Below are 23675 nucleotides of genomic sequence, written 5' to 3'. Positions count from 1 at the left end.
CTAATATGCCAGTGCCCTGCCCCTGCCCTTGCCCCTCACTCCCAACCTACAGCCTGCCCCAGTCCCCTCACTCCTGACACACAGGGCCAGGTTCATAGGTGAGGAGTTTGTGGGGGTGGCTTGGGGGTGTGGGGTCTGGGTGGATTGTGGGGGGACTGTGGGTGTGAGAGGCATTTGAGGGGGCTGCCCGGGAGGGGTGGGTCCCCTGTCCCCCACAGGGTGCAGCCCCCCCTCCCCCCTGCACAGCTCATGGACTCATCGCCCAATAGGGGTCCACAGCCCCCCCCCAGAGTCTATGTGTACCCTGCCTCCAATCACTGCCTTGCCCCCTCTTGCCCCTCCACTTGCTGCCCCACTACCCCCCACCCCTGAACACTGCTTCACCTGACACCAGCATCCCTGCATCCAAAAAACCCCAAACCCGATTACCTCAGAGCACACACTGGGACTGTGCCCCAGGGGTCTAATTTTGCCCCTGCACTGCAAATTTGCAGTGCAGGAAACATTTTTTTGTTCCTGCACTTGCGTCTTGCAGCATTTCAAAGGGGACATGCCCTGTGTTATCAACTCCTTGCTGGGCTGTTGGGGTGGGGAATCCCGCCCTAATCTGAGCATCCTGCTGGGGCCTGGCCATGCCCCCCTCAGCTCAGCAGTGTAGAAGGGAAGAGAGGGCTGTTTTGATGCCCCCAGCTTCTAGCCTGAGCCACTGCAGGCATGTGCTAACATTTCTGGGATGTCTGTGAGGTTACAAACTGGTTTAGCCTAGCCAGGTTAGACTAACTTGCAAAAATTGAATCAGTTCAGGCTCAGGCTTTTTGAATGTCTGTCCCTAGCCCTTGTGCTTCTGTTCAAAACCCTCACAATTTAACCCCATCCCATCTGTCCATTATTGTCTTCATGTTCAGTCTCCTCCATTGACTCCTCCAGCCCTACCTGGACCCTTTTCCCACAGTCACTTTCATTCTTTAATTTATGTGGAACACCTCAGCTCAAAAAATCTCTGAAGTCATCACCCTTCATCTCATTTCCAGACTTACTTCCACTGTGACATGTGCAGGACATTAGAAACCTAGAATGAGTAGGCAGGAAGGGAAGCTAAAATCTTTGTGACTGATCTGTTTAATTTGTCTCTATTTAACACAAACAAATTAATTAAAGTTTTAGGAATATTTTTCAGGCTTATAGTTTGGACTGGAAATCTGAATCCAGTAGGAACATTAGTTCCCATAAAGAGCCCTTTCAAGTCCTGCCAGAAGGCAAGCTTGCTTTATCTTTGTTCCAACTGCCCTTGAATTGTGTCTCGATAGGGCTTTCAATAAGTTATTAACAAAAGATAAATACTGTATGTGAGCCATTCATCTGCCATATGGTGACAGTGACTGAGAGTTGCCCTACCAGTCACTGACCCCATTTCTATTTCAGCCTCACAACATGTCCTTTAGGAAATGAATCATATCATTCTGAGTAGCATGATAAATCATTTTTGTGTGTCACCAGATAATCCGTTTTCAAACTGGAGTGGACTCTGCCTGTGGGCTTCATGACAAATAATCACATTGCACTCTTCTGGTGATACATCCTGACATTTTTGTTTTGCTATCTTGATATTCACTCAGCTCCAGGTTTCAGAGAAGCATCTTATACCAGTTGGGAATAACAGCCTGGAGTTAGGGTCTGCCCTGGTGGAGGAGGCAGCAAAGTGAGTGGAGGGATGCCTCATCCTTTCTACTTACCAGCCCCAGTGGTTAGTGGCTGCACCAGCATGTAGGAGACAGATTCAAATCCCTCCTCTGCCTGAATGCACTTGAATCCATGCCCCCCGAGTGACTGCTTTAACTACCGTGCTACTGGGCAGGCTAAGATGTGGGGTCCTCCCACTCCCTCCTGTTGAGGGTGCTTAACTTTGCGTGAAACTAATTAAATATTCCTTAGGTCAGAGAGACAAGAAAGGGAGGCAATATGAGCAAAGCATGACACTCCAGTTTAGGGGCTATGATACTTATGTATGAAGGGGTCCCAGTCCTTTCTCCAGGAAATATTTTTTTAATGGTGCAGGGGCCAGAACTCAGGTCTCCCTCTTCCAGCTGAGTGTCCACATCCCAAGGCTAACAAGTCAGGAGCACACTTGTTTTCTGGCAGGGCCAGACACAGGCACGAGCAAACCAGATGGCTGCCCAAGGCCCAGACAGAAAGGGGGCCTAAAAATGGTTATTATTATTATTATCTCTGGCAAAGGGCAGCCCAATACAAAAAGTTCGCCCAGGGCTGCCAGGAGTCTAGGTACAGTGCTGCTTTCTGGCTCCAGGACTAGTTAATTATGCCATGCCAGTGGGCACAGATTGGAAGAGCTCTGCCCTTAGGTTAGAACATTATCTTGCAAGGTAGGAAGGTGTTGATTCAAATCCCCTCGGGCACAGGGGAGTGTCCTAACTGGCAAGGTCTGGGTAAAAGGGAACCTCTTTTTCCCCTCAGCCTTAAAAAAAAAATGTTCCAGTCCAAACCATTCAATATGTTTGAGTCAAATTCATACATAGCCTGGGACAACCAAGCCCTCACTTTGTTTACCAAAATAAAGCTGTCTAGTTTTAGTCCCAACTAGTGGAAGTACCTATTCATTGCCCAGGTTGTTATTTTTGTCATTTCAGTGTTTGTTCATTTTCAAATAACTTAGTGCAACATATTTAGGTCAAAAATATTGTTTATTCTTAAAGAACATAGTACAACATATTTAACATTTAATAGTTAATGTGCAGTGGAAAAAAAAGGCAAGCATCAATATAATAACGACAATTGAACTGAATTCACTGCATCCAAAATGGGGTGGTACCAGTTTGTTATCTGAAAAGCAAAGTAATCCCAGTCAATGCAAGCCCCAAAAAGGGTCAAGTGAAAATTAATCTGCCTATAATTTTCTTTGGGTGGTATTCAGTGATTTTTAGAAGGTTTAAACTAAATAGGCCCAGCCATTCTTGAGTTATAAGTGATCATACACACAGACATACACTTCATTTTATTTATATAGATATACGTTGGCGTGTTGTGTGAAACACCTTCTGGTCCATATACCCTGAAAATACCTACTGAGGAGGTTCCTGTGAAGGAGGGAGGCAGGGAAATGCCTCATCTGTGAATCCCAACATGTTTAGGCATCAGCCAGACACAAACCTGTCAGCACTGTCTGGAAAGAGCCATTTAGAAATCTATGGTGTGTCTAAATGGTCCACTTTAGGGTTGTAAGTTGTACAGGGGTTCTCAAACTGTGGGTTGCAGCACCCCAGGAGGGTCACAAGCAACTTAAAAGGGGGCCGCAAACTTCCCAAAGGGTACGCACATAGGCTTGGGGAAGCAGTGCGCAGCAGCAGCAGCACAGAGTAGTGGATGGTGGTGACAGTGGCGGCTGCCACGTGCGAGCTCCCCATCTCTCGCCACCTCCATTCAGCACTCGGGGTCACGTTATCACAAATTTTGAGAATCCCTGGTGTAGTAAATACCCAAGCTAAGGCTGAACAAACCAGCCTGTGCTCTCAAGGCAGTATAGCTGCTTTAGTGTGATGTTTTGCCTATGCTATTTGCACAGTGCGAGGTATATTTGTCTGGGCAGAGTCCCAAGCAAGTCAGCTTCTAGCACCTGAGTTAGCTTCCGTAGCTACTCAGTACTGCAGTGCACCACGGAAACATATCTGCAGTGAACTTCATTCACATGTACATGACCACACTCCTAGACTTATACTGTAGCAGATTTATTCAATACCTCTTTTCTGGCTGATGCAGAATGAGGTAGTCATACCATCCTAAGTGACTTATCCAGCCTTTCCTTGCAGAAAGATGGTAGCACCAACAAAATGTCTGAAATGAGAAATGCTTGAATTACAGAAGGCTGAGCATTTTTCAGCCTTCTGGGAGGAACTCAGTGCAGAGGGGCACCACCATAAAGTACTTAAGAATGGGGCTATATACCGGTCAGGACAAATGCACTGTGTTTATACAGCACCTCACACATTTGGGGAAGAAGCAGGGAGCTTGGCACTACTGTGATATAAATACTAAACAATAATCTGTCCTGCCAGACAAAAACAAGTGTCAGAAGTTCTGCAGCCTTATGCTACCACAAAGTATTAGTAAATAATAAGGTGGCACCTGTAGGCTGTCTCATGACATGAGGACATACACATTGCAAAGCAACATTATGTTAGCGCTCTATCCATCATGGCATCACAAGGGTTAAAAGGTAGTTCACAAGTGGCTAAATATAAATACATTAATGTATTTGGGACAGCTGAGTTTGTAGGGGTTTGAAAAGATCCCCATAAATAATCAAGGCAGTCTTGTGAAATTTTGGATACTTGAGAGAGAGAAGGCAAAAAAAGAATTTAAAGATGAATATATATGTTTCTTTCCAGGATAACAGAATGGTTTTAAAGACAGGCTTTTTCCCCTTAGGGCAAGTACTTTTTATCACAGCTGTCCTTCAGGCCATGCTCCTCATCTACACAACAGACCTGCCACATAGGAGGTGACAGTCCCCTTGGTGATAGGCCAGTGGCAGTGAGATGACCCAGGAGGGACTGCCTGCCAAGCAGGGGGGCCATGTGAATGCCATCAGCTCTATTTACTGTGCCTGGTCTCTCACCTATCGCTCTTATTCAGTTGTGTGTCAAAAATAGCAGCAGCTATCCAGGCTGCTTTTTAAAACAAAGATAAGCAAAGGAAATTTGAAAACAAGGCTAGAAACATCAGGGGACCTAGACCTCTAATTCTCAAGGGTGAGAGCGCTGTTCTCCTACAGCCCTGCTTTGGGGGCATCCTACTCCTGGGATATCCAGCACCCAAGTTGAAGCCCTAGATCCTCTGCGATTTGAAGCAAAGGTTTGAAACCAGTTGCCCCAAGACATCCCTCCTATGTGAGTGTTTTAACCACTGGGCTATACAGTATCCTGGGACAGGTCTCTCAAGGGTATCTGCTGAATCTGCTTTGTTTTGGATTAATCAGTATCATATTTTCTGGCATACAGTACATCCCAGAATATACCAGTAATACACACTTTGTTTTTGAAAGGCAGAATTAAGAAAAAAAATCTTTCCTTGTAGTAAGTAACTAAGGCCCTGCCACATATGTATTATGGAGTTTACTGGTTAATCATGTAATACATCTAGATGGACCACATGTGCAAAATAAAACCAGCCACATGTGCAAAGGAATTATCGTGCAATTAACTGTTTAATCATGGAATATATTTAGACCAGCCACACATACAAAATAATTATCCCACCATGAAATGTCCATCCAGCTATAAGAAAAGCCAATCAGCTACAAAGTTAGTGCTTGAAAATGCATAACAACTTTATAGCTGGTTTCTACCCAGCTTTAATTTGAACATGTGGCAGGGCCCTGACAAGCATCTAGGGAGCAGAGCCTGCTCATTGTTCTGCTCCTTGTGAGTGAAAGGCATATTTTACTTTCACTTTTGACCCCAATAAGTATACCCTATTGTTACCATATTTCTTGCATATAATGTACCCTGACATTTCCAACAACTGGTTTTGGGGTAAAAGAATGTGTTATATGCAAGGAAATAGGGTATTTATTCAACAGCACCAAGAGCAGAAGAATGACTCTGAAACCTATTGGTTAGGGTCTAGTCCTCACCCAGCTCAAGTCTTTTGCCTTTGGATATAAAATTTAAAAATGTATAAACATGGTTCATGAGGCTAGACCCTGCACCTGTGCAGGTCTGAATTTACTGAGAGAGACATATGTAAGCATAAGCCAGTAGTGAAAGGTATTGCTTTCCTGGTGTGTATTTATAACACGCTGTCTTATAAAGTGATTTGTATGTCCCATTGTGGCTTTCCCAGAAGGGATAGTGACCTGCAATTGCTTACGGCTTGTGGACTCTGCTCAACAGAAAGAGTTCAAAAAGCAATTAAACAGATCAATCAGAGTTTCTTAAAGAGAACAGACAGAAATGTCACCACAGGCTCAGGACATCTCCAAACTTAAGCCTGCTGGAAACTGGGAGGATATGGGAGAAGATGGATCACTCCACCTACATCCTTGTTTCTTTTACTCTCTTGGAAGCATCTGCTTCTTGCCAGGAGACAGATTACTTGCATTAGAAGAACTTTTGTTTTGCCCCAGCATGGCATTTCTTATGTGCTTATGTAAGTTATCTCTACTTCATATATGAAGTCTCTTAGTTCAAACCTTACTGATGGCATTTCAAAACAGCTTCTGATCTTTGATCTGCTTGCAGGGGACACATTTCTTGTTTTCAAGCAACAGAATTTTTATGATATTTTTGTGAGTATGCAGTTGAAGACAATGTGATTAAGTTACTCTGTGTAGCAATATTTTATTTCCATTATTGGAAATAACTACTGACACTTAAGAGTGGCACTCAACTTCCATTTAATTTCTACTGTCTTTTATAATTGCTAAAATTCTCAGAGGAGCAACTTACAAGTAGCACTTGTGTCTGATATTTTTACCAACTATGGTTGTTCCAAGAAACACCCTTCTTTATGTTAAATGAGAAATTAGAGCAAAGAAGTATTTTTTTCCAATTTTGTTAGTTATAGTTAATTATTTCCCTTGTGTAGTCATTTAGCTAATATGTTGTTGATGTAATATTGTCTTGATATTTGTATGGGTCTTATACAGGAAGACAATGAACAAATTGCCAGAAGTTGGCAGGGACACTCAGGGATGCATGCAGAATTAACTACTTTTTCATTTGGTTGCATTTTGATTCATTTGATTTGATTTCATTTGGTTGCATTGATGCTAAGCCAAGGGTTGGCACCCTATGGCCTACAGGCCAAACTCATCCCACAGAGCCACTGGATCCAGTACACAGACCTGGGACTTTGGCAGCATTGGGGGGGTGGGGGAGGGCTTCATCCTGCAGTGCAGTGCAGCAGGTGGGAGGGAGAAGTTGTGGCAGTAATGGTGGCAGCCAGGTCTGGTACCAGCCTGCCTCCAAGCTGAGCTGAGCCATTTTAGCTTGTTGGTGGAAAACGGTGCCAACTGCTGTGTTATACTGTTAAACCTAAAAAGGTGCTTTTCCCGAAACTACTCAGTGATAGCTTTAGGAGCTGAGGCATTTTCTTTAAGAGCCTCGAGATAACCACATAGCTTATGAGAAATCAGGTGACACTGAATTCTGTTGACAGCAGGCAGCCTCAGCTATCATCCAGCAGTCTGTGCTTTAGAAACAGGGGTGCGGGGGAGGGCAGAGGTTGAGGCCTGTGTTGGGCAGTAGAAGAACTTACTGATTCTGGCAACTATTGTAGCTCAGTGAATGTTTCTAATCAGTGTAATTATGAAAACTATATCTACTATGAGCTCCTTTAACATTTCCATCAGCAGACAGACATGGCTGCCAGAATGAACCAGTGTTCACTAATAACTTGCGTATGACACATCAGAGAAGGTGATACTCAAACTATTGTCAAAGCTCAGTGAAGTAGTTTGCCGTATATCTTGTAAAGTTGCATAGCTTTGTGCCTACACTTGTTTTTAAAAAAAGCAGAAAGAGCTGGATTTGACCTTAAGCTCTTTGGATCAAACACGCAATTCCCCTCCCTGACTTTGTAGATTGAAAATCCATTATCTCATTAAATAGAAAGCTGTCCCATTTCTGAGAAAAGTCATCATATTCTTATGGTGGTAGGGAGCACCCTCTCGCACTCACTCACACATCAAACAGAAGAACTTTGGGTTACTTCCTAGTCCTCTATTCTTAGCAGCTTTTCCTTGTGAGGTCATTTTCTCCTTTTGAGAATGAGCTTTACTATAGAGAAGGAACTGAGTGGTAGTCTGGTACTAAGGAGTTCCAGATTCAATTCCCTGTGTAATCTTGGACAAGTCTCTAAGGTCCACATCTTCAAAGGTATGTAGGCTAGGGTGGCCATCACAGAGGAAAGTCTGGTTGTCCTCTGTCCTCTGTTGATATGAAACTGGACACCTTTATGTGATATAATGGTGTTGGGTTTCATATCAATAGAGGACAGAATAGCAGAAAACCGGTATGTCCTCTGTGATGGCCACCCTAATGTAGGCTCATCAATGAAATGAGGATAGGAGCATTTCTTATGTCCCCAGTGTTGTGAGGACAAATGCCCTAAAAGGTTGTGAGATGCCCTCTTGCCATGGTGATGGGGGTCTTAAAGTCTGTAGTACAGGCTAGAATCCTGCCCCTCTGCTAGGGCTGAGTTGGAGGAGCATTGGCTAACTTGGTTTTGCTTGTTAGGTCTCCTTTTCTGTGGACCTGCAGCCTGCAGGCAACTTCTCAAACTGGGTTGATGGAGGCTTTTTGGTTCTTTAGCTGTTTTAACAATTTTCTTCTATTCAATGCAAAGAAGTTTTTCAAAACCACCAATGATTCTTCCCTGAGTTATTTCAATATCTTATAATGGGCCTAATTTCCCTGAGACACTCCTATCCCTAGCCTGGGTAAAGAAACATCAAAACATGGAAGATAAGATGACAGGCCATGTGATGTTCCTCTGCTCCTGCATAGCTTTTTAACATCACTTCAGAAAGATGTGATACAAGCTAGTAATAAAGATGAATGAAGCTCCACTCATAGGCAGACAATCTTGTATTCATAGGTTTGGGCTTCAGGTGTGCACAGCAATATATATTGGAGAGAGGTGGGCCTGAGCTGAAGTCCAGGCTCTAACTTCTGATCCAAGTGCTATATCTCCAGAACAGTTGGCCTTGAAAGCCTAGGTCTGGAAAAGGTTGAAATTGGAGTTTTCATTCTAGATTCTATCCTAAGCTTTTCTGAACTTATAGGACTTCCCCTTGAGATGTTGTTAACAAATTTTAATAGGGGTGGATGGGTAAAAAAAAAACCTTAAACGGATCCTTGCGTCATTCCAACCAATGTGAGAAGTTTATTGATTAAATGACAAAGCAAGATTAATAGCTGAGGAAAAGCATAATCTTATCAGATAGGTTTTGTCTGCCACAAATCAAAGTTGGCCAGGCTCACAGGCTCCACAGCAGAGGGTCTTCCAAACAGTCCCACAGGCAAACAGCCCAGCAGGTGTCTCATAGAAATTCCCAGATCTCCCCCTAGCCTATACCTACTATTTATAGATGGCTGGCAAATGTAAACCTCATATTCTAATAAACTCTGTTTGGTTTTATTTAAATGTCTTTGTTTCACTGAAACTTTCAGAACTGAATTAAACCAGATCTCTTGTGGACCAGAAAAGTGTCAATTAGTTAAAATTTATATCCTTGAGAAAGCAAAAAGGACCAAAAGGGAAAATTCTGTTTTCTTTCCCTTCCATTTACACTAGTTTGTTACGTCTATACTTTAGTTTATAGTCTGATGAGGCTGCTTTGTTCTTATAATTTATCTAAACATTTTAACAAAAATACATTTATTATAGCAAAGTAACATTCCATGTATTGGCTACATTAATCACAACTTATGGTTCTTTCTTATAATGTTCCTAGCTTTCACTTTTAACCAAGTGTCTGCTGCTCACTTTGACATGTAAATGTAGCTCCCTACTGTCTTATGTCACAACAGCCCCTTTAAGCAGTTTAGGACCCACCCCTGTATAAGTCTGTCAGTAGTAGCTCCAGAATCAGCTAAAGGGCTCTCACATGTGATAACTATGCTAGGTGTTTGCCAACAATGTCAAAGAGGCATAAAATCTTGTAATGAAAAATAAGTATCTTGTAAGGGGCTGAATCCCTTGGTTCATCATATACTGTAGCATACCCATGGTCTTTGCCTACCTTGTAAATAGTTCAAGAACCATCCAGACCTATACAGGCCTGAGGTTGTTACTGATAGTAAGAAGCAGCTGCTGTCTTAGAGGTGACCATTAATATTTTAACTTCATATTTTTTATGGTTTGATTTCCTTTTCAGAACTATCTGCAAGACCAAATTACAAAAATAAAGCACCAGCTACTTGGTGCACAGGACTTGGACATCAAGAGATAAGAAACTGTTCAAACAGCTGTTGCATTTGTTGTAAAAAATGATTTAGAAAACAGCCCCAGCACACATGATTTATTGCAAAGCAGACACAGGTTGTACATTTGCTCCAGGGAACAAGCCAGAACTAACATATAAAGACCTGTAAGGCCTTTGATTTCTGGGTAGGCACTTGTCTGGAATGATTTAAAAATAACACATCCTGTGCTTGTGCAGGATCTGGCTGAAACACAAAACTGAGGGAAGGTATGGGCACTTAATACTGATTGTAGATAATTTGCATAAAATGCCACAGTCTGAACCCACTTCTTTTCACTACAGAGGAGTGGTCTATGTGGAAACAGGTTCTAGCTACTCAAGATGTATGCTGGAACCAGGGATCTCAAAAGACCATGCACTCCTGCTGAAAATGAAGGCAGCCAATTACTGCAGTGCATTACTCTGCAAAACTTGGTTGGCTTGTGGGTTACAGCTTGACTAGGCTGGTATTAGGGGAAGAAAGGAACCTAAAAGGAAAGCTGTTGTTTCTCATCAGGATTTGTAAACAAGGCCAGGCTTTGGGTCAAATATTGTTCTGAACAAGCCAGAATCAGGGCCACCACCACTCTAGAAGTATTTAAGAGTAGATGCCCATCTGTAACTCCACTAGTTTGCAAGACTCTCTACAGTGTTGGTCTGGCTGTTCAAGTGTAACAAAGTTTTATCCAGCATATACCTTAACATGCATTTGCTAATTGGTAGTTAAGCAACAATGAAGACTTTTAATGGCTGGGTTTTCCTTCTGCTAGTATATGGGAACTAAAAATAATTGTATTTATAAAAGGCCTTGGTCTTGTAAGACTGTCAGTTTCAGCTTCCTTAAAATGAGCAAAGTGTCTCATTCCAATACATCCCTGAGTACACAGTAGCAAATCCCAAACTTATCTTTATAAAAATAAAACAAATTTCATTCCATAAAGATCTTTTCCATTAATGTGATAGGGGCGAAGATGAGAGGGGCTGGGAAGCATAAGCATTTTCTTGGCACCAAAGTTCTTATATACATTTATACTGAAGGTGAATGTGGCTCTCTGGGCACCATCCTGAGAGACTCCTGAAGTCCGGTCTGGATATCTTCAAATGTTCATTGCCAGGCTGATAAACTAGTATAGAGAAAAGACCAGATGTTAAGATCAATAAGCTCAGTTACTGACATCAAGCGAGAAAAAAAGAGAGGCCTGTACAGCTCTATCTTGTTTTGAATCAGTGCCTTCTGATGCCTGTTCCGAAGTGGCAGTGCCTGGGTCTAGCAGCTGAGACATATTTTCATTAGACATGATGATGAGATTCCAGCACTTATTCATGGCTAGCAGACACAAGACAAGAGGACATATTCTTCCTGCACCTACACAAGTCAAAAGGCGAAGTAACTCAATTTACTTAATTGAAATCATTCTGAGGGGGCATAAAAGAACAGAATTAGGCCAGGTATTATAAGAAAGGAAGTCTTGGGGTGGCAAAAAATTGAAAGAATGTAACAATTCCCAATACTGGGGATAGAACCTGGAAACCAGGCACCTCTTTTACATAAGGCTTGTTCAGTTTAAGCACCTTATTTAAATGGAAAGAGTTGTGAATCTCTGAGTGTCAGAGTATCAGGTCACAAATTAGAGGTCATCATCCTCAGTGAGGTTCTGGACAGCATGGAAATTTATTTGGAAAAGCTGGGCTCACACTAGAAACAAGGTTGCAAGCCCTGAAACACTAAGGTCTGCTGAGCTAGGTGGTGGTGACAATGTTTCCTGGTGTTCACTGCGTCTGTCTCTTGCACCCACCTGTTGCCTCTCATTTTATGCTTGGATTGAAAAAAATCAGTGAAAAGATGCTGATCAGCATGTGAAGCCACTGTAATGGCATGCTGGCTACCCATCAGGTGCAGACCACAGTAAAAGGTTGTCATGGATACTCAGTGATTTGGAGAGAAACAGAAGGCAATCCACTCTGAGCAGCTACACTGAACCCAGGAAGTTGGAAGGGTAGCAACGAATGTGAAATGGAGCAAAACTGTGAGCAATCAGCACAGAGGAGAAAGGATTAATGCAACAAGGGTAAAATCTTGGCCCAGTTAGAGTTGGTAACAAACTCCCATTTAGTCCATAAACATTCCACTTATTTTAGTTTCCAGTGAAGTAAAGACCATACCTCACTTATGTTCAGATTAACGACTTCCTTGTTTTTCATGCTTAGTTCCTGGAATACCCCTGAAATAAAGTTCAGAACATAATATACCTCATCCATATTTATAGGCATAAGTTTCCCATATCACACTTTATCAGCAGCTGTTCCCCAGAGAGGGAGGATTTGGCATTCTGTGCAGGCTTATTGTGTGTGAGTGGTGAACCCTTACTAAGCAAAACTTCTGTTGACTTCCTGAGATTTCTTCCCTGAGTGAAGACTTTGGCATTTGACCAACAGTTGGTGGTTTGGGTACGGTAAGCACCCACGTTGGGTAACTTGTCTGCACTTTATCCTGGCTATCTGAATTTCTTAATTTGGAAAAATTATGGTGGCAATGCAGTAAAAATAATTCTTTATCTCTTTTTCTCTCTCCTCTGCTTTCCCCCACTGCCCTCTCAGTATTTGACTCTTCTCTTCCTTTGCAGGCCAGAACCAGGAAGCAAATGAAGCAAACAAATTTAAAAAAACAATAATTAAGTAAGTTAACTAAATTGTCTTTGCTCTTAATAAAGGGGTTGGATTTGGTTTGAGATTTAAGCCCAGTTGAAGATCACTTCTGAGTTTATCCAAACTGGTTTACACACCCTTAACACAGGTTTTATTGATAAGCAAAATGATCACCCCCACCAGAACCGAGAAACAGAATTCATAATTCTATTATAGCTTATATATCTTCAGTCAAAAGCAAAAAACAATGTTTAAAAGACATTTGATATGACCACCAGCATGTGTCTTACAGCTGGGTCACCAGAAGCATTTAAACTGGCATCCTTCAAGATCACAGTGGAAACCTCTTCCGCTTGATGGATTATCTCTACTAACTGAGAGCAGCCATAGACTGTTATCCACCAGTGGACCAAATTTTGGAGGGGACATGACAGACTTTTTGCCACTGTGCTTCCCATGCTTTCCGGTGTGCTTTGAGGCATAGGATCCATTTACAATGAGAGATTTTTTTTCCATTAGCAGCAGGATGTGTTTTTATTTCATGGGAGAGGAACTGTTCCAAAAGCAAATAATAAACACAGCCCTTGTTTGATAGGAAAGCAATTAAAACTACATAGTTGATTTCAAATATTACACTGCAGACTCCATTGAAATCATGTTTAATGGGAACAAACAATTGCAGCAGAAGTGGATACTCACGGCTTGCATTCTCTAAGCGAATTAAGCAGTTTAGGAAATCGTCAAAATCAATCTGGAACTGTTCATCAGAATATCTCAGGACAATCAGCTGCAGCAGGTAATTATTGAGTTGAAAGCCTGTACATGTATACATACACACGTGCACAGTAAGCAACTTAGTAGACCTGAAAGGAAATCTATGAATCTTTAATAAATGTTGTAGATCAGAGGCCGAGAACCTTTATAAACTATGAAATAGAACAACCCAGCTCCAGTTTGAGGAGGACTGGGTGGCTTTGGTAGCACATCAGCAGTGGGGGCTTTCCCTACACCTGCACTGGGGCCAGTCACCCAGGAGCTGTGCCCGTGCTGCCACCACTTCTCCCAGCCCCCACTTTCCAGCTGCGGTGTGAACACAGCTTCCAGCTGGTGGGGAGCTGCACTAGAACTGGGCAGCTACAAACTGTCCGTGCTACTAACACTTTTCCCCACACGCCCTTCAGCCCCACCTCCCAGCTGCTACACAAGCACAACTGGAAGCTGCCCAGTGCAGCTCCCTACCAGCTGAAAGCTGTGCCCATGTTATAGCCAGCAGCAAGAGGGTGGAGAGAAGCAGCGGCGGCGGTTGGGGCCCAGCTGCTCACTGCCCAGTTCTGGCACAGGTGCTTGCTACCTGGCTCTGGTGTGGGCATGGGGATGGGTACAGGACAAACACTCCAGCTCTGTTGGCTGGATCCTGTGGCTTTATGCGCCAGCTGTATTTTTGTCAACCTCTGGCCTAGATATTAGTTGAAAAATCTGCCTCCAGCAGAAACTGAGCTAATAGCAAAATAATTTTCATCTGAAATAATTATTGTATTCTGAAATGAGAAACTGTTGACTTGTTGATGTTTTCACTCCACACATTGTTCATTCATAGAGAGAATATTTTGCCTCCATGAAGTTTCGAGGAACTTTTGCAAAACTGGATTCTTTTAGCAAATGCAAAGTAAAACACAAATCCATGTATATAGTTTATATTCCTCTCATCCAGCTTTCTAGTAGAGGTGATCTCTAAAACAGCATGTTTTAAGCCCCGCCCTATGCTGCACCATCCTCTCTGTGGTTGCTTGCTGTGCCTGTCTGCATTCAGTGGCTGCAACCTGTGTTGGCTCAAAGGTTTACTTACAGCAGGTCTCTTAAAGCAGGCAGTCTTTGGACCAACACAAGGAAATGTCTACTTGTAAACAATCATTTGCAAGTTGGTCAGAAGACAAGCACACTGTTTTTCCTTTTATCAAAGTTTGTTTTTTGGAAATAGATGAATAGGTCATTGTACAACTCACACAAATTCTCACCCAATGAGCAATTCATATAGATAACCCACTTTCCCTCAAGTGCACAACCAAACTATCAGATAAATGATGCACACGGCCATGGGAACAGAACCAGGGAGGGCCTGCCCACTAGGGCACAGGATCAGGCCCTCTCTTGTGCTGTCCTCTTGGCCCAGTGAATCTTGACTTCCTTGGTACATGCAGCACATTCAGCTGGAGGGTAGAGAGAGCACCTCTGCACAGAATAGCCCTTAGTCTGGGCACTCTCCTGGAAGCATATGTATTTTAATCCTTTCAAGAAGGGAAGGAAATTAAACTCAGGTCTCCCACATTTGGGGTGAATCCTTTAACCACCATCTATATACATGAGGAAGGGAATGGCAGCATCATCACCACGTGTTTTAAAAGACAGTGGCAGCTGCATCCTTATTCTACTGGGCACTGTCAGGGTTTGGCAGCAGCTGACTGGGAGTTACCAGTGTCACAGCTTAGACCAAGGTGCTTAAGTTCCACTTAAGTCCTTTTTTTGGATCTAGTCTTTACTATCAGACAGCTGATGTTCATTCTCAGAGCTCCCTTGATAGCTGAGGATCTGCCCTACAAGTTGGCTAGTTGGTTAGTTTCTGATTTTTCCCCAGATAAGACTGAACATTCCTGTTACCTGAAGCTTTCAGGGCGTTACGAAGCTCATAGGAGGACATGGTGCCAGATTTATCCAAGTCAAAAAGAAGAAAGATGCTCTGCATGGGAAAAATGTAGCAATTTCAGCAATGAGTTCATAAAGGAATCTTCTAGCACAGCTGAAACATATGCAGAAATAGTAAATGGTTTTCTAGACACCTGCTTTTTACAAAGGTAGCATAAGTTGACTGAACCCTTTTGGATTTAAAGCCTATTGCAAAGTTACCAGCCAGCACAAAGTAATGGATCTGGTGAACCAGGTAGTTCTTCCTAGGTCTATGTTAGACTTTGGTCTGGATTCAGTCCAAGTATGGAACTGAAGACAAATCTGAGGTCCAACTCTCATTGTTGCATGACGCAGATTGTGGTGAAAAATCAATCCATATTTTCAACCTGAAGTATTCAAAAATAATTGGTTGGCCTCTGTAAAATCATCAAAAATATCTTGGGATTTTTAAAATTTTTATTTGGTTTCTGAACCTGTACGATTCATTCTCTTTCTATATTTCTCTATATCAATGAAGGTAGAAACAGAAAAAAGATACAAAACTTTTAGATACAAAATGGAGATTCTCATGTAGTCACTTGTCACCAAAGCTTTTAGAAAATCACCAAATATCTTGATAATTGTGAAGACTGGAAAAATTGATTTAGGGTGTGTGACCCAAATGTTAAATATTTATGAAGTTGAATTTACAATCCATATTTTCTTTATAAGACAATAAACATTGATCTTTGCATTATGGATGAGTTGGAGCTACTGTTACAATCACTCTAACTGCATTCATCAGTAATATCTGGAAATCTCTCCATTGGGAGCATTTATATCTTAATAAATCATTTTTTAAAATGCCTATATTTAAAGGAGAGATTAAGTCAATGACCCAGAAGAAAACTATTGTGACTTCTTATAAGACCTCCAGGAAGCAGAGAATTACGTATTTCACATGCTTGGCTGGAGCATGAATCTGGAGTAGACAATTAAACCCCAAGGGGAAGCAATTATGATGCCTTATTTACATATACAATTTCAGCTGCCCATCTTACTGATGTATATTCACATGCTTAAATTTATTACTGTAAGTAGTGGAACTCTAACCAGCTGAGCTAATTGGCCACCTAACTGAAGTTAAGTACACACAAGTGTTTGTAGGCCTGGAACTTAATTGGTTAACACTGTTTCAAGCCTTAAGAGTCTTGATCTCTGAATAGATAAGCAGTGAAAATGTACCGACTCCTCAAATAATTATTTCCCACAAGTGGTGAGTCAGCACTTTCTTCTTGTGCAAATCAAGAGTAATGGAATCCTCTTAAGTTTTATTTTGATTAGAGTCCTAGGAAAGCACATTTCTGAAATTCCTTACCTCAAACATAGTTCTTTCTGTTTATAAACATCTCTGATATTTTCAGCAAGACATTATGGTTTGGGGTCTGGAAAACTATAAACATCTCATTTTGTCCAGACATAAAAATGCTTTTAAGAACTCATATTTTAAATGCTGGTAATAATGTTGTGCTTTTAAATACATCATTCTTAATTTTTTACTGCAATAATCATATCAATTATAATAAATAAATAATAACATAAACAATGAATATGTAATAATGTAAATTAGAAAAGAAAGATGCTATAGGATGAATATAATTACATACTATCCACTTCTTTAGTTTATCCCAGAAAATCTTGAATTCATTAAATCCCAGCTTCCCATTACCACTGGACTGTTATGGCACATGTTAAGGAAAATATCTGGTTAAGTGAAATTCCTTGTTTTGTACAAATTATTCAGTGTTGTACCCTTACATAGATAATAATACCTACACTAGGGAGCTTGGCATGCTGCTGAGCCCAATACTGTGATATTTGTTGTAGAGTAGCTCAAAAAATGACAATGACTGCAGTTAGAAATCTAGTGGAACATTAAATGGTAATAACTAAGCTAGCTAAATAATGCAGACTTCATGGAAATAACGGGGAAACAAACTGTTTCAAAGCATGAGCATCTTTGGATTAAGATTGGAGGTAAGTGTCTCAGGGAATTCAGTTATCTGATAAAAAATACTAGTATATGCTACAGGAATTGCTTGACCAGTTCACTATGACTTTCTAACTTAAGGCCAGATTCAACCCATGCTGACCCTGTAAAAAAAATAATAGGTTTATTCGTATAGTAAAGCTAATGGATTCTGGTTTGGGACTTCTGTTGTCGAAAGCTGTGGTAGTTTTCATAGACAGGGATCTAGACTTGTCTGAACTTTCCCTTTTGTCAAGTGGGTTAAAATCTGTTCAGCTTTTGCTCGTTTCTGAGGGTCTTGACCTTGCAAAGGGCTGATTTCCATGGGAGTTTGAGAATATTCAACATCCCAGGAAATACACAGCATGGGGCCCTGTTTGGAAATTTAGTATAAGCAGGGACTGCTGGACTTGTTGACCATTTCTTCCACCTCCTTCCCCACCATCTAACCTTTCCATGTTTATTTTTTGTGACGCAGCTCTCCTGTAATGCCCATCTATGCAGAAAACATTCATATAGGCTCAAATAATGGACTCTACATTAGCTGTTACTACACAGAAAAGAAACCTGGGAGTCACTGTGGACAGTTCGCTAAAAACACCACCTTAGTATTCAGCAACTGTCAGTCAATAAAGCAAATATAATGTGAGGGATTATTAAGAAGGGAATTGTAAACAAAATGGAAAGTATCATTATGCCCCTCTATAAACCTATGGTACATCCAGACCTTGAATACTGTGCCCAGTTCTGGTCCCCACACCTCAAAAGGAATATAGAAGTACTAGAGAAGGTCCAGAGAAGGGCAACAAGGATGATTAGTGGTATGGAGGGGGTTTCACATAAAAAGAGACCAAAGAGGCTAAGCCTATTCAGTTTAGAAAAGAGGAGGGAAATGATAGGTATTTACAAAATACTAAATGGTGAAGAGAAAGGAAATAGGAATTTATTATTTACTATCTCTAACAATACAAGAACCAGGAGTCACAAAATGAAACTGGTAGGTAGTAAGTTTCAAGCTAACAAACGGAAGTTCTTTTTCACACCGCATGTAATTAAAGTATGGAACTCATTGTCACAAGATGTTGTAGAAACTGACACTTTAGCCAGACTCAGAAAGGTATTGGACAAATTCTTGGAGGAAAGGAACATCAGTAGCTATTGAACATGAGAGTCAGCGATACAGCCTTTGAATCAAACTTCCTAGACCTTAAATTCTGGAGGCTGCAAGTGAGAGAGGAACATTGGAAAAAAACCCTGGTCATACCCACTTCACGCTCCCTTTTAGCATCCACTCTGCCACTATGTGACACAGGCCAAATTATTGCCTAAGGAACATGGGCAAATGCCCACAAGACAACATTATAAGCCTCCCTTAGAAAGGGAGGCCACTAGGTAGACAACAACTGATTGCTGACTCCAGGATGAACATGAGCCGCCAATGCGAGGAAGTGGTCAGTAAGGCTAACTGCACCTTGTTGTGCATCTACAGATGCATCACAAGCAGGTCCAAGGAGGTGATCCTTCCCCTCTATGTGACACTGGTCAGGCCACAGTTGGAGTACTGCATCCAGTACTGGGCACTGCACTTCAAGAGGGATGTGGCTAGCATTGAGAGGGTCCAGAGGAGGGCCACTCACATGGTCAAGGGGCAGTGGGGCAGGCCCTACGAAGAGAGGCTGAAGGGCCTGAATCTATTCAGCCTCCACAAGAGAAGGCTGAGAGGGGATCTGGTGGCCATTTACAAACTCACTAGGGGGGGACCATTGGGAACTGGAGGAGGCTCTGTTCCCCCGGGCATCACCGGGTTTACTAGGAATAACAGCCACAAATTGTTAGAGAGAAGGTTCAGGCTAGACATCAGGAGACATTACTTTATAGTTAGGGCTGCCAGGCTCTGGAATAGACTCCCAAGGGAGGTGGTGCTCTCTCCTACCTTGGGGGTCTTCAAGGGGAGGCTGGACAGATATTTAGCTGGGGTGATATGACTGCGGCACCTGTTCCTGCCCGGGGGAGGGGGTCGGACCTGATGATCTGTTTAGGTCCCTTCTGACCCTAAGCACTATGAAACTGAAACTAATAGAGGTACTTCAGCACCTCTGAAGATCAGGGTATGTATTTAGATGCCTCAGTGTGGATATAGGTGTCTAACTTTACACATCAAGTTTTAAAACTTTGAGCGATGGAAGACTGTAACTTGTAGATTTAGTAGAATATAATAGAGGGGGTCTGCGCAAATGTTTCATGTGATTTAGACTCATGCTGGCGAGCCCCTCCTTACATTTGCTATGAATTCTGTGTACAGCACTGTTTTGACTAAGCTCCATTTGCTTTTGGTGCACAAGAATAAATTTTCCCTGGTTTGCTCAAAATTAGACAGAATTTTGCTTGGTAATTTCACCAACTTTAGGAGGAGGCAAGGAAAGGGATTAATATCCTGCATTTGAAAGCTTGTCTGTGTCTATCCTAACCATGCAGTCAATCCAATAAAAGATATCACCCACAACAATCCTTTCCTCTTGCATACATCTTGGAGCATCATGACTGCAACATCATTCCAACTTTACACTACACTGCACCAACTTTAGAAACTACATTTGGCCAACATGGGTTGAGCTTTGATTTTGCAGCTGTATCTCAGAGGAAATAAAGTTGTGTTTGTTTTGCTTTTTTATTACAAATACTCATGGGGATCTGTCGTTTATTCAAGGAAAAGTTAAACAAAAGCAAAAGGGGAAAGAACTTAGTGGCTAGATAGGCTCTGATAGAGCAAGCAGGAGCCAGATACCAGGTTAATATTACTGTTGCTTTGCCAACTATAGTAAAGGATTAGATAAATGGGCATCTGGTCATTCAAGCTGGAGAGTGAAAAAGCTTCAGTAGTAACCAAGCAATTGAAAAGAAAGGTATTTGCTAGGAACCTCAGTGCAAGGATCTAGCTGAGAGAGATTCCCAGGTTTTCCAGCTTGCAGCTCAGTAGTTCAACTATTCACATCTTAAATATAAATCAAAGGGGTGAGTTTTTCTGAAGTGCTCAACACTGGAGTACCTCTGTTTGCCTACCTCTATTCCCACTAAAGTCAGTTCCCACTGATGCCTGTAGTAAAAGCTGAGTGTTTCTGGAATTCCCACCACCAGTTTCAGTAGTTTATGCTGGGCTATAACATTTACATTTGTTTGCTGCACTTAGTGTACCTCCACCTCATTGCAGTACCATGCACATCCTTAGCCTTAGGAACAGGGAAGACAGCTACAGGCACTTATACATATTTAGTATCAGTTTGGCTTTGAGCCTGAAAGTCTTCCCATAACATTTGAAAGGATACATCCATAAGAGAAATAATGTTTCTGCATGAAATGAGGCTTAATTTCTTGAATTTGATACTCTTTGCTGTGAAAAGATGAAATAAGAAATACATCACTGGGCAGAAAAACAACAATCTAAAAATGTCTAAAAGCATAAAGAACTGTAATGCCTTCATTAGCAAAGAGAACATGCTAAAATATTACATCTAATTGGAAAGGAGTGAACCACAGGGGCCAAATTTGCAAATCTTGCACACAGGAGCAATCCTACTGACTTCAGTGAAAGTCTCATTTAATATCCCTATTTATTATGAGTAAGGCCTGTAGGGCTAGATTTGGGAAAAACAACCTGGAGTTTCATTAACAATCAGTCAGGGAACTTTACCATCTTGACAATCTGAGGCTGCAGAGCAGGAGTGACAGGGTGGGGATTCTATGTATTTTTGTGTTTCACTTGAAGGGTGTTACATTTACACTTGAATGACCCCTTACAAATGAGCATCTGATCCAAAGTTGAATGCTCTTACTGGGAATTTAATGAAATCACTTATTATTGGCTTTATTGGGTGTGGGATCAGGTCCTGAGAATTTATTTTCTAATATTTTGCTTGTGGAAAAAAGTGGATCCCATGAGTACAATAGTGTCCACCAGTTAAGACTTAGAAGAGAACTCTTGTAGGCCAGTACTACCCTACTCCAGCTTGGGCTTCTTAAAATATCTGTGGAGGAAAGGATGCAGTTGAAAAAGGGGAAAATGTGACCTGAGGGAGGAAGGCTGGGATCTGTCAAACACATACTGCTGACATGATGCTTAGGACTTGAGACTGGAGTCCCCAGAGCAGGCTAGGCTTGAGTTCTCCTTTCCCTTCAATGGCAAAGCTAGGTTAGGGAAGTTTCCAGCTGACTCTTGTTTGGGATACAGAGAAACAGAGAGGAAAATGCAGTCTCCTTGACAAACAGGTCAAGCATCCCGGGAGAGAGGAGAGGCTGTACACTCCTCCCTGTTTCCTAGATAAGAAGAGACTTACAAAGGAACTGTGTGTGCTGGCCATTTCTTAAAGGCCTTTACTACACTGGGTCTTTCAGGAAATAGGATATACTAGTGGTTGGATCAGGGAACTTGGATTCTGTTCTTGACACTGCCATTGATTTACTATGTGACATGTTGCTAATTGCTAAATCTCCTTTCTCCCAACTGGAAATGGTAAAATGACCACATTTATAAGGTATTTAGAAATTCTTGCGTGAAAGACACATGGGAGCTTTGCCCCGTATCAGTGCAAATGTGTTTAGTATTGACACTTACTTTTTTTCAATACTGCATTCAGAACATTTTCAAGTTCCTCTGCGGATATCTCCAGGTCCTAAAGTTGTAAAATGACAGCAGTGGTTACTGTTATGTCTCTATATTGGGTCACTATATTTGCAGTACATTTGTGATTTTTGCAGGACATCTGTGATTTTTCACTCACCTCTCCTGAAATTTGTTCAAACAGTGCCCGGAATTGTTTTTCCTCGTCAGTTTCCTGTTGGGTTATGGCTGGATTAGGGGGCTACAACAAAAATGGGGAAATATTAAAGTAAATAAATCCACCTACCCCTCCATTCCAGCGTGGCTGGGAAAGCCCCAGAACAGACCTCCCTCCCCTGCCTTCTCTCCCATCCTGAGACAAAATGGGAGCTGGGAGGGTGGAGCTAGGGGAAGAGGCTGCAGAAACACAGTCTCTCTCCCTATATTGGTTCCAAACTGGAGCTCAATCACCCACCCTCGTGACCCAACAGCTAGCATCAATTGTGTCAGCAGGATCAGTCTAATTCATGGTGCTTTCTGTGACGTGCTATGAGTTAGACCCAGGAGCTGCACTTCTGTTTGCACCTTCAGGGGAGCTGTTAGTGGTGATTCGTGAGCTGTGATGATTTATACCAACTGAGGATCCAGCCCTTAATTACCTTCTGACTCCAGCTATTTATCAGCAAACCCATGAAAAATTATTATTTTTATTATTATGGTTGTTTTATTACAGCCAACATAACAGGAAATTTCAGTCACATACAAAATAACAATGCTTGCATAAAATTCTAGGAAAGGAACCAGCTTTGACCAAACAGGGCAAGTCTACATGGGCCATTAATGCACAGCAATAAACTGTGGAGTTTACTATTCCACAGTTTATTGTTCCTAGGAAGCTCCAGGAACAATATATATCTAGCACAACCTTTTGTGCATATTTACAAGTCCCAACCTTGCTGTGGAGTTTATTAGTTTCATGTGCCCTAATGGGGCACATGTGTAGACATTGAGATGTTTACTGCACAGTTAATTAGTCAATTGTCCAATAAATGTCTTATGTATTCATGTTCCTCTAGTGCAAATAAAACATGCTGGATTATGCTGAATTAATCCATAGCTCTGTATACTTACTTCTGGGAGATCAATGGCAACATTTTCATCCAGATCCCTGAAGGAAACAAAATTACATTCAGTAACAAAAGACTTTGCAGGGAATCCTTTCTGTTTAGATTTTTCAAAGGCAAATATGGGACAAAGTATTAACTTCTGGAAACATGTACCCCTACATAGAGTCTCAGGTCCATGTACTATTTTAATCAACCCACAAAATAGTTTAAGTGGGACTTGTATGGTACAAGTGTTCATTCCACTCTTCATACACTGTGCAAAGGCTTTTTCTGTAAATAACTTATTCCCTTTATTAAAATATGTCATTCAGATAAGAAACAGATAGGAGCATTACTCTGCATGCAGAACTCTATATATCCTTAAGCAGTGACTGACTCTTCAGAGAGACATAGTTAGCTGTGTTAGTCTGAAGTCAAGTAGAAGGCAAGATAGTGCTCTGGGTTAAGATTCAAGGGGACCATGCGGAGAGCGATTTGACGGTGGGGGTCTACTACAGACCCCCCAACCAAGGGGAGGAGCTGGACAGGGAATTTTCGGGCCAGCTTGCAGAGGCACTTAAGGCAAGGGATGTAGTTGTCATGGGTGATTTTAATTACCCGGACATCTGCTGGGAGGAACAGTCAGCCAGGACGGAC

The 23675-nt window shown here is 41.8% G+C and overlaps 1 protein-coding gene across 1 annotated transcript in view; it reads right to left on the bottom strand.

Annotated features, from left to right (window-relative positions):
• Positions 1-11079: 11079 nt before the first annotated feature.
• Positions 11080-23675, bottom strand: part of CAPN9 (calpain 9) — a 65656-nt gene continuing 53060 nt past the window's right edge. The window contains exons 12-20 of the mRNA XM_019527701.1: positions 23044-23080; positions 22094-22174; positions 21928-21985; positions 20642-20706; positions 16957-17025; positions 15284-15362; positions 13328-13444; positions 12146-12204; positions 11080-11106 (exon numbers count right to left, since the gene is read on the bottom strand). Of these exons, the coding sequence (XP_019383246.1) occupies positions 11080-11106; positions 12146-12204; positions 13328-13444; positions 15284-15362; positions 16957-17025; positions 20642-20706; positions 21928-21985; positions 22094-22174; positions 23044-23080 (592 nt within the window). The remainder of the gene's footprint in view (positions 11107-12145; positions 12205-13327; positions 13445-15283; positions 15363-16956; positions 17026-20641; positions 20707-21927; positions 21986-22093; positions 22175-23043; positions 23081-23675) is intronic.

The sequence above is a fragment of the Gavialis gangeticus genome, unplaced genomic scaffold (assembly GCF_001723915.1).
Source record: "Gavialis gangeticus isolate Ggan-Ray unplaced genomic scaffold, GavGan_comp1, whole genome shotgun sequence".
NCBI lineage: Eukaryota > Metazoa > Chordata > Crocodylia > Gavialidae > Gavialis > Gavialis gangeticus.
Note: the sequence above shows the minus strand (reverse complement) of the source record. Positions and strands in the feature narration are given on the sequence as shown.